The following is a 15,908-nucleotide window of genomic DNA, read 5'->3' as shown; positions in this document are numbered from 1 at the left end:
GAGAACAGTAACATTTTTTGTGCTATTTTTAAAACGTCTGATCTATTCTGCGTGACGGAAATGATGTAGAATGTTTTCCTGTGTACTTTTATTTTGGTAACCCTACGTTTTCATGAATGATCGATGTATAAATTTAATTATATCCTTTCCTCGAAAACTGATTAACTTCTATATATACATGTTATGCATTACGTGCACTTCCGTATCGTATCATTTTAGGAAAATGTTAAGACAAGTACTTGTATTATTTTTAGTTTGAGACCAATAGGATACTTTCCATACTTAAATAAAGTCAACAAATTTCTGCTAAACGTTCGAATAAATACAGCAAAATATATACTTCTAGAAAATTTAATAAACAATGCATTAAAGTTCTAACCCATTTTAAAAAAATTAAGCCAGGAAAAAGTCACATTGGGGATTCAATTCTAATCACACACAGTGCCATTAATTCATTCAGTAGTTCAGTTTGAAAATTATGATTAAAAAATAAATCATTCTTTTAAACATATGAGCGTCAAGTATACATTTCGAATTCATATGATTTAAGCTAGTTTGCAAAAAAGTGAAACAGTTAGATTACCACAGAAATAAGGTGATGAATGTAAACTGCTTAATGCACGTCTGGTTGGTTAGATGAGAGAGTGTTTGCAGAAATCAGCAGTTCAGAAATCCACGTTACACATATGTAAGGCACGGATATGATTGTTGTGTCATCAAAATATTACACTTTAATATTCTAATATACATATGCAATATATTGTACAATTTTTGAATGGCTAGACAATTTTTGACTTTTTAATATGATAAAAAAATATATGTTCAAACAGTGTGATAAGTTATCGGTATTAAAAACACTTTATCATGGATAGTGTAAAATCAAAACAATATTGGCGTTTTCCTTCTGTACAGTTCAATAAATAAATGCCAACTCCTGTATAGTTTGACAGATAAACCTTAACTTTAATTACTTTATACTAATATATTTTAGCTCGATTGTGATGAACGCTTCAAGCTTATTTGAAACACTCTTGTGTCCGCTTTCTGAGAAGAGAAAATGACTGGTGTCATATGAGAAGACGTGGTCGTGACACCAGTAAGGCTCGAACCCACGACCCTCGGGTGGCTTGTCGATATCTTAACCACTAGACAACCCATATCCTTTACCTTTCAGTTAGGATTTATATATCGAACTGTACAGGCGGAAAATACGCCTTGATAATTTTAATTTATGTTGCAATACAAGTTTAATTGCTTTGGTGTGACCTAAATTACATGGGTGGTATCCATCAAATAAATGTGACAGAATTGTAAATGACTCTCCTTAGATTAGTGATAGTTATATGTATATATGTGCCTTCATTAATATATATGACCAGATATATCAATATATACATAATTTGTATATTGATGACTTTAAAGTAATATACGGCCAAAATGAAAATACGGGAGAAAGTTTGTAATGAAATCCTGTTTTATCAATAAACGCACACGTTACTACTATTAATTGGAACATTTGAACTAAATACCTTTAGCTAATAAAAAGCAATGTTATCCTATTTAATACAAACACAATTCACTTAAATTGCTTTTATTGTCTGTAGAAATTCGATTGTTATTGTAAACATAACTTTCACGGAAATAGACGCAGGATGTTATTCCTTGTTGGAGTCGGAACATTCAGCTATGAACATCGGTACCAAGGCATAAAATTCGTCCCGTTTTATTACTTTGTCTTCTGAAAGAATAAAACGAAACATGAAATCAAATAAAAGGTTAAGAGGGAAATTAAAAGTGTTTATTTACTACAGTGTTAACGTATTGAAAGGCCGGCCATGTTGACTTATGAATCACCTACATATATTGAACATTAATACTTCATTTTTCAAACTTCCTAATACCAGACACCGGCCAGATGGCAATTGGTAACAATATTTTACTAGCTGGACCGAAATATTCCATCTCCTGGAGGTATCTTATATAATTTATCTCCTCAGATTAAATAGGTCATATGCCAGCTTTTCATGGTGGAGGAAAACCCAAGGTGCCCCTTCGTGAATTATTTCATTACGGGCATTTCAGTAGAACGGATGGATGGCTTCCTCATATAAAAAATTCAACGGTCTAAGTGAGGCTTCAACCCATATCGTTGAGGGGCAAGTCAGTGGCCTTATCCACTCGGCAATGGTTGCCCCCGAATCTGCTTTTGATTGTATGCCTGTGTTTTACAAGTAAAAATGATATTCAAATCTGTAATTGCAATAGACACAATCTTATGTCTGTAACATGGGCTTCAATTACATGTAATTTCACTGATATTGATGACCCGATAAATTAATAAATAAATAATTGAATGGATTAATAAATAAACAGGTAATTACAGGTGTTTTTTTAAAAAAAACAAAAAAAAAACAACAACAACAAAACTATGCATAAAATGAAAACAAAGGAATAGTAAGGGTTTGTAATAAAATCCTGACTCCGACTTATAATGATTTACATTTACAATAGCATCAATTACATAATGTGCTAGCAAATAATCCAAATAATCTTGCTTCGGTTTCGTTTTGTTATCAAAATTTCTCCTATCATCGATTAGGCTTTGTCAAGAGATATATCTTAAGCGTTCGACGTGCTATTACATCACATTTATAAGAAACTGTAATTAAGTTCATTACATGATGTTTTCTAAAATTCACCATGTATTTCTTTCTTCTGATAATTATACTAAGACAACTTTTGTAATAGGCGAACATTACAGGTTACCTTTTTTCAATACTTTTGTTGTTCTATTTCGAAAATGCTAACGAAGAAAATAGTAAGCCTTTTACAAACCAGCCATCAAATCTACGAGAGCGAATAGAGTGTTGTCTGCGTCATTTATACTGAGTACAGCCAGCAGTTCGTCCTTAGCGATTATCCCGTCCATGTCAATGTCGTAGGTATTGAAATTACATGGATCATCTTGAAGCTTGATACTGTAACGATGTCCTTTCTGAAATAAATAGCGTATAGCTTTTAACAACCTACAGAAATATTGTTGTTAAAGTAGGTAAAAGAAGGTTCTTTGTAAAAATGTAATGTGTATAAATTCAACATGTTGATTAAAGTTTTACAGTTTTAGACAAATCAAAACAATTTGGCACAAACGGCAATATTTTAGTTTGTAGTTTGAACGTATATCAAAGTGTCCCAAGTGAAGTTGTTTGAAACCAACCCGCATGCATTAATTTTATCATATAATGAATAGAATGCATAGAGTTAAGATATTTCATATAAAGCTGAACGATCTCATATAAATAATTCTTCTACCTTTTCAGCATTTCCTTCTGCAAGCCAAACACAGGCACAGAAAACAAAAGCTAGCATGATTTTGACCTCCTGCAATAGCAATCAATTAGAAGTGCACATTATTACCATTTGTTCAGTTAAAAAAGGCAAATATTATGTAATTCTCAATAATGTCAGGCCTTATATTAACGTTTATAAAATTGTGTTAACTTACCGATATAAAAGGGCAAACAAAAATTATCTACACTGATATCTATGCAATTCAATATAATTCTGATTATTTATACTTTCTTATTCCAAGGGTAGTTTGGTTTTAATTACTTTTTTCTTTCGTGTCTCACACTTCACAAATGACACAAAATTTGCATAAAAGATTGTTTTCGCCTGGTATACTGCGGGGATATGGCTTACAATAATTAGTTGAAACACATTTTATTTCTAGTAATAGATGTACCAGTTAGCTACATACATCATAGTTTGAACAAGTTAGGCAGGAAAGGAAAGGATTCTAGTACTAGAAAGATTATGTAAATTTAAACATAGAAATGTAAATAAAGTCGACAATTTTAAACGAAGTACATAAAAATTCATACATTGAGAATTTCCATATCTATCTAATAGAATTAAAATTCCGACGACAATTCATAAGGAAAATAATTTCTTCATAATTACAATACCAAACGTGTCAAATCATCCACGCCATTTCCGCTTATGATTGAAGTTAATAATTAAAGTATCTTGTAATAAAATATTTTATGCCAAATATTTGAAATTAAATTTTACAGAACCTATAAAATGTATGTATTAAAGCGTTGAGGTGCTAGACAAATATTTTGCGCTACCTTATTACTACAATGAACATATATGATATATATTTGCAGAATGATTTTAGTTAAACTTACCATAATCACTGTTGTAATTGTCGATATCCCTGTATCAGTAACTTTCGCCGATATTGACTTATATCAGTAAGAAGGTAGAACGATTTCTTTAATAGTACCTCATCTTACATATCGTGATTTGTTGTAGGAAGTGCATGTCTTATTTCTGCTTTTTTAAGATCTGAATCCTGTTCGGTCAAGTGCTTCCTTGAAGAAAACTTGCTAGTATATTTCAATTTGCCATTTGATTGGACCTCGGTAAAAGTCATTTAAAGTACATAAGAAACCAGGGCTTGCAAATTCGTGGAATACAGCTATACATAAAAACAAGATGAACTATAACAACACCTATGTAAAGTTCACATCGCCTACATTTTAAGAGATTTGCACGAATCAAATAAGTAGATAATGAAGTAAACAGATGTACAGAAGTATAGTGGAAATACTTGATCGATAGTTTTATCACTTTGAGTTAATCTATGAACTGCAATATATTTTAAAATTATTTTAGACATTAAAATGAAATTAAATTAGCTAATGACAAGCTGAAATATTAATAAAAAACATCTCCATTTGGACGTAATGCTTCTTTTCTTTGAACACGTGATTAAACTGTTAAGACCAGTATTTGTCTATTACATAATTACAGTTACTTACGAAATATCTGTAATATAGAGATGATACTAACCGTTAAGAAAATCTAAAGTGAACAACTCTGAATTGACCAGTAAACTGAAGCCAAAATAAAACAGTGGTCAACAAGAGCTGTCTGATGACAGCGCGCTCGACTATTCGAAGAATTGATTGAAGAATGGGGTCAAAATATTTCCACGGATATTCAGACAAAAGAAATAAATAGCTTATACAAACAATGTTCCTGTATTACTATGATTTCGGTAAGTCTTGCACTAAATAGCAATATATGAGCCAATTTCAAAGTCCAAAAAGGCCATTATTCAGTCAAAATAGTACTCTTGCCTACAGATGGAAATCATAATGATAAACAAGTGTTCAAAGTTTAAAAGCCATATGTCAAATAGTTTTGACAAAACATGGACTTGTATGAAAACAGAACTAATTTCAAAGTCCAAAAAGGGCCATAATTCAGCCAAAATAGATGACAGAGTTATTTTCTCTTCCCTACAGATAAAGACTATTATACTAAACAAGTGATAAAAGTTTCTAAGCCATATGTCAAACACTTTACAAAAAATATAAACTGGTACGAAAAACTTAACCAAGATTTCTAAGTCAAAAGGGGCCGTAATTCAACCAAAATCCTTGGTGGAGTTATGTACTCTTGCCTATAACAAGACATGGTGACGGTTAACAGGTGTTGAAAGTTTCAAAGCTTATCTCAAAAGATTTGTCAAAATATGAACTTGTACGAAAATATAACAATTTCTAAGTCAAAAGGGGCCATAATTCAGCCAAAATCCTGATGAGTTATTACTCTTGCCTAAAAACTGGCTATGATGATGAAACAAGTGTGAAAGTTTCAAAGCTTATATCTCAAAAGACTTTAAAAAATTTGAACTGGTACGAAATATTAACCAAGATTTCTAAGTCAAAAGGGGCCGTAATTCAGCCAAAATCTTTGATGGAGTTATGTGCTCTTGCCTATAACTGGCCATGATGATGGTAAACAAGTGTTGAAAGTTTCAAAGCTTTATCTCAAAAGACTTTGTCAAAATATGAACTGGTACGAAAATTAACCAAGATTTCTAAGTCAAAGGGGCCATAATTCAGTCAAAATGCTTGCAGAGTTATGTACTCTTGCCTACAACTGGACATGTGATGGTAAACAAGTGTTGAAAGTTTCAAAGCTTTATCTCAAAAGACTTTGTCAAAAAGTGACTGGTACGAAAAAATTAACCAAGATTTCTAAGTCAAAAGGGGCCATAATTCAGTCAAAATGCTTGACAGAGTTATGTACTCTTGCCTACAACTGGACATGGTGATGGTAAAGAAGTGTTGAAAGTTTCAAAGCTTTATCTCAAAAGACTTTGTCAAAAAATGGACTGGTACGAAAAACTTAACCAGGGTGTGACGCCGACGCCGACGCCGACGCCGACGCCGTGGTGAGTAGGATAGCTCTACTTATTCTTCGAATAGTCGAGCTAAAAATGAAAGAAAAAGAAAATAGGTCCTTTTCCTAACAACTGATCATGCAGACAAAATATGACCTGTATTTGTTTAAAACTCTGTATTTGATATACAACATGCACACTGTTTGAACATGGAGAACCATTGCCGATCAATAACTTGAGAACCACTTGACCTAGAATGTTGAAACCTAATAAAATGATAAGACATGCAGATGATGACCCCTATTGATTTTGGGGTCATTTTGTTAAAGATCAAGATCACAGGACCAGAACATTGAAAACCGTTTCAAATCCACAACTTCAGAATCACTAGGCCTAGATTGTTGAAACTTCATAGGATAATTGGACATGCCGAGCAGATTTTCCTTGTCACAGCTAGCCACTTGTGTCTCTTTGACTTTTGCTCCAGTCCACTGTTGACTTCTTGCCTATTACTACTCTGCATCCGGGGAGATATGCGCTTTTCTACAAAAGTATTTTCTATTTTTGTAAAGGAGTCTTATTGTTTACACATTTTGAAGTATTTCTTTGACTGTTCAGGGGTACTTTGCTGCAAATTGTGTGTCGCAAAAAGTCATTGTCATAAAATGTAATTGCAACATTCTAAGGTAGTGGATAAGTAATGACTCCCTGCAATTTTCAGTTAATATTATATATTTGTAAGAAATTTGGCATTTTCTGGACGTAAATTTAGCTAAACACGATTATTGATTTCCATGAAAAACGAATACATGTTCAAAAAGCATGTAGAGACTACATAATTTGGCGATTTTCGTTACAGGTCGACTAAATTTAACAAGTTATAAGGTGTTTTATTCATTGTTGTAAACAAGGTAAGCGGGTTACTGCAGATAATCATATTAATTTGCAACTAAAACTGTCTACACAACTGGGAAAAAAATGTGTTGGGGCATCTCATTTACAATTATATCAAAATGTGAGTCTATATCTTCTTCGAGTAACACAAGTGTGTACGAAAATGAACATGAACGTACACACATAAAAATCCCCCCCCCCCGCCATTTTATAGGGGTGGGGTGTATTTTCCAGTCATCTTTTTCACGCACAAAAATCCTTCTTCAACACCCTACCTTCAACAATTATTACTTGAATTGAGTGCATTCGTGAGTGGAAAATATGGAAGGGGTTGTTTACATTATAAAATCTTTAATAACTTCCTTAAGGTACATTTCTGGTATGGTTTTGGTAATCTCATTATTACGAGCATGTCATTTTCTTTCACTAAATTTTTCCACGAGTTTAGACTCTTGAATTTTTACTTCATTAAAAACCAAAAGAAATTCAGTATAGGCTCTTTCAGTGTTGGAAATAGACTAAATTTACACTATAGTTTATTGAATCTATTTAATTGTGGAGACAATACAAGAGCTGTCCTTTTTTTTTGAATGGTATTTTTTTTAAATATCCAATATTTCTATTTTTACATGGAGAGGAGGAAAAACATAAATTTAGTAAATTGGTGCATTTAGCTGTCATTTCACACTGAAAAAAAAAAATAAAATAAAACAAAATTTATGAAGATAAATTTTTTATGTACCATCTTTATGTAATATTTAAATGATGTGTACAGATATCTAAAACTGAAGATGGAGCAAATAGATTTGCCTACGACATTTAGACAGCAACATGGTATCATGCATTTATAAAAATCTGTAATTGAGCCGTGCTATGAGATAACCAACATAGTGGCTTTGCGACCAGTATGGATCCAGACCAGCCTGCGCATCCGCGCAGTCTGGTCAGGATCCATGCTGTTCGCTAACAGTTTCTCCAATTCCAATAGGCTTTAAAAGCGAACAGCATGGAGCCTGACCAGACTGCGCGGATGCGCAGGCTGGTCTGGATCCATGCTGGTCGCAAACCCACTATGTTGGTTTTCTCATGGCACGGCTCAATTGTTCTTTATTACCATCGCAAATAGTAATGGATATTCAAACTCTTCATCAGATGTTCAGTTATCGAAACAATGTATATGTGAGTTCTATTTTCGTATTAAAAGTAAAAAGCCTAATTTCTCCACATATGCTTATCTACAACTTTTAAAATTATACATAATCATGTAACAAAAGAAGACTAACATGTTGGCTTTATAAGTATAACCGAAATGTGGATTCATTTGCTTGTTTTGAGTTGAACGACGGCGTTCTTTCAACAGTATTTTAGTTATGTAACGGCGGGTAGTTAACCTATCCAGTGTTCCTGGATTCTTTACCAGTACAAAAATAGAAACAGTGGAAACTCCACACGTCGCTCAACACGACAAAAACGAAAATGTTGCAGGCTCGGTTTGCTTGCGCCTGTTCAGGGACGGTAGTGGAAATGCATGCTACCGCCCAAGCCCTGTAGCCCCGGGTTGATCAGAACTCAACATTTACACATGCTACAAGTACAAGAAAAAACAATTTAGAGACATCCAGACATCCGCATATATGTTCATACGGCGATGCATATGGAAAACCTGTTCTCCGCAAGTCATTGTCAACTTCTCCGCATGTATCAAAGGTGGAGGACAAATGATTTCGGACACGACGTCTTCTATCAAATGTTGACGCAACTACCACGTATTTTGCGTATTTCTATATAACCTCAGGTATAGTACTATAAGATTCTTTCACTGGTTGTAGGTGCAGATGGGAATTTCCGGCCTCGAGGGTAACTGTTTAGGCGGTAACGAGGTTCCTACCGAGTTACCGCCTAAACAGTTACCCGAGAGCCGGATATTCCCATCTGCACCTATAACCAGTGACAGAATCTTTTTCTTGCATACCGATATCAAGATATAATAATAAAAATAAAATCAGTCGAACGGCTTTCTTTTTAGAACTATTTCTTATAGCAGTGTATTTAAACAAAGCGCGGGAAAGCAACGTCCGTAAACAGGAAAGACGTCATGACGTTTCAAAGACAAATAACAATGTTTAGTTCTGGTTTTGTTTGATCAGTTGCAGAGTAACGTTATGGATTTTTGATAAAATAACGTGTTTTGAATCGAGAAATATACTATCAGGAATAAAGAGGAACTGTCAAGGTACTGGATTATTATTCCGTTTTCCGAAATAAAATATAAATAACTACATAAATCTTCTACATATATGTAGTTCGTAATACGTCATTTAAAGTACGAGAGTCATCTTACACCCCGGGGTGTAAGACGGATTTTTCCAGCACCGGTAAAAATACCGGAACTCCCCGTCTGGTATGCAAGAAATGTCTTTCTATGTTTAACATTTCTCGATGAAATTCGTTAAAGGCACAAATGCGCATGAAAATAATAGAGTTTGGACCTTTTAAATCATCATAGACAAATAGTGAACAATTTGTCATGTATATTTCATACTGTCACTTTAATATCTGATATCGTTATATATCGAAATAATGTTGAAATCGTAAAAAAAGTTTGTTTCGAATATGACTATCTTATAAAATCTGATTTAATTTTAGTCACTGTTTCAAATCTATTTGAATCTTTAATTTTAGTCACTTGAACTTGAACCTTAATCTTATTTTCAAAAGTTAATCATATATTAATTAGAACAAACAGAAAACAAGTATCAAAAGATGCTGGTATAAAATTATAAATTGATGCATATGAAAAGGCAACATGGAACAAATGATGCATGTGGCAACGATTAAATAATATACGATTCAGTCTATCGCTTGATTACATTCAGAATTGATTTGGTTATACATTTGACTGAGAGTTAGGATGATTAATGAAAAACTAGATTGGTGATAACTGTATCACTGTAGCAAATTCTACAGATTTGATTATAAAACGAAATGTCTTGAATTGTTTTATCATGAAAATGTGCTTTGAATCACTGTGATGCAGAACATTTCAGTCTGAAAGGATGACCCAAGAATTTAGCAAACATTTCTTTCATTTGTTATTTGTCCTAATTGCACAATTAAGTAGGTAAAGAGTAATATAAACTTACTAAATGCTACTGTTATAACCCCTTATGGAACATTTAATCCAGGAAAATAAAGGCGGTGTGTCTAAATTATATATTGCACTGAGAGTTCGATATCGATTGGATAAGAACAGACGCATATCGGCTTTTTTGTGGTAAAATACCACTAATACTGCCATTCCTGTGTAAAATGGAATAAGAATAGTTTTTTTTTTCAGTTACTTGTAACATTTATTTTCACACATTGTATGAAAAATCATTGTGCAATCTATTACTGTCAATGTTTAAATCATGGGTTAAGCAGCAGTATCAAACTCCAATAATGAACAAAACTAAACATGGGACATTACAACTCCATTATTAAAAATCCTTCTGCAAAAGGAAAGTATATGTAAGAAATTTTAATTTCAGACTTTCCAGTTATTGGCGATGTAAAGCTTTTTACATTCATTTTATGGACAAGCTACTATAAAAAAAATCTTAATTTTAGGAGTGAAAGATAGAAAGACTTTAACATTATTCTACTTATAATTTTGATTGATTTTAATTTTCAAAGTGCAACTTTCACTGTTTGATTGCTGCGTTAGGTTGGTAATAGTAACTTCTAATTTTATTCATCGGTTGTGCCAACTGATACTTTATATCAGGTAGCTGATACTTCTTGATTGTTCATTCATTGCATGGAACATTTCCATCATAGTATGACGCTATTCGACATGTCGGCATTGACATAAGGATTTCTAGAAATAAAATGCTTGTTATATAACATATTTTTTGCAAGAATTTAATGGTTGAATTCTTGACAGTGTTTCTAAATTACGTAAATAAGCCAATCACTATAGAACAGTTTCGCAGAATTTCCCACGTGGAAAAAAAAACCTTGCCTCAAATAAAAACTAATTAATTAAAGAACATTTCATTTGGCTGTAGGGCACGACTATTTAACAAATATATTTATCAGGAACTTATACCTATGTTGAATGTGTACCAAATTGTTACGGAATCTTCTCCAATGCGATATTGAATATGTTGAAAAACATGTATGGAATCTGATTAAATGTGACATGAAATCAATTTTCAGGTGTGGATTTTTAAGTTCTGGAAATGTTTCAAGGAATAATGAACTTATTTCCAAGTTCTGAAGGTGTTGCAGTGTGACATTCTTCCTCTATGTATGATATGAAAATATTCTAGTATTATACAGCATGTTTACTACATATTTAGGAGCCATTTCAATATGATTGGAATTGTCTTTAGACTTGTACTTTTGAGATCCTGTACTACATACATAGAATTTGATGGATCACATTCATGATTCATTCAAAATGATTGAAACTGTCCTGACCTGTACGAAATTTTACAGCTCTAAACGACCTATATTTTTATTCAGTCATGATTATTTTAAATTTACAACAGTAGATTCTATATACCAACATTGATTTTACAGCTGTAGATTTCAATTTACAGCTGTAAAACGACTGTAAAACAGATAAAATTATGCAAAAGAGATACAGCTGTAAGAAGTCTTGCCAAGGCGGTGCCCCACTGTATTCCAGTATTTGTTTGTTTTGTCCTTGTGTGTTTATTTTGTGTGTGTGTGTGTGTGTGTGTGTGTGCGTGCGTGCGCGCGCGCGCGCGTGTGTGTATGTGTGTGTGTGGTGTGCGAGTGTTGTTCGTGTGTGCCTTTGGGTAGGCTGCGTTTTTGGAACGCGGCTTTCCCTGTTGGATAGTATTCCTTGTTTTTACAGCAGTAAGTATGAAAATGTTTTGTAGCAATTACTACAAAAATGGCAAAATAAATGATTTAGTAAGTAAAGAACAAAATGAATTATAATTGCAAACTTCAAGTGTATGATATCAAGCGGAAACTATGCATCAGATCTTGTTTGAAAAACTTCCTTTCTCATGAAAACATATGACAATCTTGTCACTATGACTTTTAAACTAATCAGCTTCAAGTATAATATAAATAGTTAATATATGTACTTAGACATGTCCTTTTACAACTATATTAGATTATTAAACATTTGCATCTACTCCGGTTAAACTTCCAATATTTTAGATGATGTTGTGTCTTTGTGAATTTCTGTTCCGCCAAAATGCATTAAAGATGGCTGACAATACTCAGGTTCCAAAAGAGTTACAGCTGTAATTTTGAGACATGACCATTTTACAGCTGTAACTTTCAACTTATTTTTAAAGCTGTATTTCTGAGACCTGCATGTTTTACACCTGTTAATTTCAACTGTATTTCTGGTCATTATTTCTACTTACAGGTCTTTTCCAGCTGTAATTTTAAAATAAAGGTCTTTTACAGGCGTTTAATAGCTGTAAAACAGGTCCCATTTTCGTACCGGAAACATGTTTCTGTGATACAATTAACATGAAATCTGTTGGATTTCTTTCATGATCAATTCCAAAATGATTAGAATTAAGTAGCTTTTCCAAGTGGATGGTTATTTATTCCGATGGATTTGGGTCTTGTTGCAAACATGTATGGAAATTGTTTCTGTCTGTATTGGAATCTATTCCTACAGGTAGGGAATCTATTCCAAAGTTACCTGATCACGTAAATTTTCATATTCGGACAACCTGATGAGCAGGCTTTTTGCTGTCTGGTCAAGGAGTCAGCTATGACACTTAATGCAACTGTAGCTATTTGCCAACGTGAATTTGCTTTGTATTTGAATGTGTGTGCTTATAGTGTGTACATCTGCGTGGTGTGAGTTTCGTTTTGGAAAGGCTGCAGTTTTTAAAACATGGTATTCCCTGTTCGATTTTTACCTTTTTTGTAATGTAAACAAACCCCTAAAACATTTTACCATTAATATTTTCCACTCATGAATGCACAAACTTCAGGTGATAATTGTGAATGAGAGGCCCCTACAGAAATATTTTCGCAAGTTGTGTAAACAGTTAAAGTTGTTAATTAATGTGAGTATCTTTAGTTACCAACTTACCTTGTTTACAACAGTAAATAAAACAATTTATAGTTTGTTTAAGGTAGTGGACTTGCAACGAAAATCGTCAGCATTTTTTCGTTTTTTACGTAAAGCAATGAGCAATGATCGTGTTTAGCCATAGTCACACCCAGAGAATGCCAAATCCATTAAAATACATAATAACACGGAAATGGCAGAACGTCATTACCTATCCACTACCTTAAAATATTGTAATTACATTTGATGACAGTGACTTTTAGTGTTACATTATTTGCAGCAGAGTTAGAGAATTTGTAATGCTTCTAAATGAGTAAAGCATAAGAAACACTTTCATACTGGTTAAGTTAAATGATAAATATAACAACAATCTACCTATGTGATATCAAATTAACTCTTTTGTAATTTTTCATTGTTGGATATACATTTTACAATTTAATATATTAAATTTTAACATTGAGAACAACAGTAACTTTGGCTAAAAAGCCAAAACTTCAGTATGTAAGGTAACGTTTCCTAATGTCGTTAATGTTCTAGAAAGGAATTTACGCATTATTTTGTTTTAGTCTTATGCACTACTGAGCTTTCTAGCAGGTCCTCACCACAACTTAAAAGATAATTGTCAGTGTAAGTCATGAGAAAAGTGTGCATGTTGTATACCCAATACAAAGAGTTTTAACAAATGCCCGATCAATTTTTGGGAAAATGACCTATTTAGTTTTTTTTCTTTCACTTTTGATCATTGTTTTATAAATGTTGGCTTCAGTTTCTTGGTCAATTCAGAGTTATTCCTTTTAGATTTTCTTGGGTAGGTACCAACTGTTTTGCACTAGGCACATTTCTGTGTCTGTGTCCTGAGCCTCAACTACATGTACTTTCACGGGTATTTATGACGCGATAAATAAACAAACAAATAGATAAACAAATAAATAAATAAAGAGGGAATTACGGAATTACAGAGTGACTGTAATTAACGGCTAAAATGAACAATGAGATAATAAAATCCGGACTCCGACTTATAATGATTTACATTTACAACATCGCTAATTGCATGATGCGTCCTTAGCGGTTGCTCCGTAATCGATGCCGTAGGTATTAAAATTACAAAGAGCGTCTTTAAGCGTAATGCTGTAACGATGTCCTTTCTGAAATTAATAGCATATAGCTTTAACAAGCTAAAGCAAAATTGTTGTAAATCAAAGATGTTCTTTGTAAAAATGTTATGTGCATAAATTCAACATGTAGATTAAAGTTTTGCAGTTTTAGACAAACCGATAGAAGCAATATTTTCAGCTTATTGTTCAGAAGTATATCAGAGTGAAGTTGTTTCAAACCCGCATACACTAATGTTTTTGTGTTTGTTGGGTTTAACGTTACACCGTCACAATTATAGGTAATATGGGGATTTTCCGGCTTTTTATGGTGAAGGAAGATCCCGGGTGCACCTACGTGCATTATTTCATCACAAACAGGCACTGGGTAGAACCCCCGGCCTTCCGCAAGCTAGCTGGACGGCTTCCTCACAAAAAATTCAACGCCCCAAGCAAAGCGTGAAGCATCATCGGCGAGGGGCAAGTAGCTTGAAGCCAGCGACCTTAACTATTGGGTCACGGAGGCTCCTGTACGCATTCATGATTTTATCATATAATGAATAGAGAACAGACAAGACATATAACGCTGAACGATGTCTTATGTAAGTATTTCTTCTACCTTTTCAGCATTTCCGTTTGGTCTCTTGGCGTAATTATCTAAAGATCGTGACGGTCTGCTAGCACGAGTTTGACCTCCTGTAATAAGAAAATAAGAAGCAATAAACATTTTATATCATTACCATTTGTTTAGTGATAAAAGGCAAATGTAGTGTAATTCTCCATAATATCGGGCCTTAAAGTAGCACACAAAGTGTCAAAGAAAACTAGATTATAAAATGTTAATTTACCGATATAAAAGAGCATAAGTAATATCTTTAGATTGTCTTTAAAACGCACATTAGTATAATTCTGAATACTTGTGGTTTCTACTATCAAGCGTGGGTATGTTTTAATTAGCTGTTTTTCTTTGAACCGAGCACTATACTTATTTCTTTCATGTCTATATGAAACTCACACACTGACTCAAAAATTGTTTCAAAAACTTCTTTCGCCGGGTATGCCAAGCTGATAAGCAAACGCCATCAGTTGAATTGAAGCAAAGTGAAAAGTTTTGAAATCAATGCAACCTATATCCATGATTTTAGTTACTAACTTTAGTTATTCACTGGAGAGCACACCCTAAGGCTGGTTAGTTATCTGCTTTAAAAAAAAAAAGATTTACACGTGGGGGAAATCTTTAGCAAGGTAAGTAAAATTTCGAGCATGAGAACTCTACGTAGGACAAAAAAGACAAGACCGCACAATATAAACTACGTTAAAGTTATATCACATTTCAATCTATTCGATCAATATGTCTGTATAATAATAAATTATTTTTGCAGGACAAAGGAAAATATATGTCAATCTTTCCACGCTCACAACTGCCATTCTCAAAATGGGATACTTCGTTTAATGCGCATTATAACTAATGATAATGGATTCATAATGAACAGGCAATGAACTATTTTTCAGCAATATTGATCTTTCGTCTTGACAAATTTAGGTTTAAGTTAAATGGGAAATTTTAATTTTCCATCAATTTAAAAAGCTTATCTTTGCATGGATATTTCTTAACATGATCTGACAGAACATACAACCTGTCACAATAAGCTTACATGATAAT

At 33.2% G+C, this 15,908-nt stretch overlaps 1 protein-coding gene across 1 annotated transcript; it reads right to left on the bottom strand.

Annotated features, from left to right (window-relative positions):
* Window positions 1-1,575: 1,575 nt before the first annotated feature.
* Window positions 1,576-4,347, bottom strand: LOC123545734 (uncharacterized). Its single transcript, XM_053542133.1, has 4 exons — window positions 4,194-4,347; window positions 3,313-3,381; window positions 2,836-2,995; window positions 1,576-1,738 (listed from the first exon to the last, which is right to left on the bottom strand). The coding sequence occupies exons 1-4, from the start codon at window positions 4,194-4,196 to the stop codon at window positions 1,656-1,658; spliced, it is 315 nt and encodes a 104-aa protein (XP_053398108.1). The 5' UTR covers window positions 4,197-4,347; the 3' UTR covers window positions 1,576-1,655.
* Window positions 4,348-15,908: the final 11,561 nt, after the last annotated feature.

The sequence above is a fragment of the Mercenaria mercenaria genome, chromosome 1 (assembly GCF_021730395.1).
Source record: "Mercenaria mercenaria strain notata chromosome 1, MADL_Memer_1, whole genome shotgun sequence".
In the NCBI taxonomy this organism is placed as follows: domain Eukaryota; kingdom Metazoa; phylum Mollusca; class Bivalvia; order Venerida; family Veneridae; genus Mercenaria; species Mercenaria mercenaria.
This window is presented reverse-complemented; position numbering and strand designations above follow the sequence as displayed.

Excerpts from the sequence above, each read along its gene's own strand:
- LOC123545734 (XM_053542133.1), bottom strand. Across the intron at positions 2,996-3,312 it reads CAGAAGGAAATGCTGAAAAG|AAAGGACATCGTTACAGTAT; the intron begins GTAGAAGAATTA and ends TATTTATTTCAG. Across the intron at positions 1,739-2,835 it reads TCTCGTAGATTTGATGGCTG|AAGACAAAGTAATAAAACGG; the intron begins GTTTGTAAAAGG and ends TTATTCTTTCAG.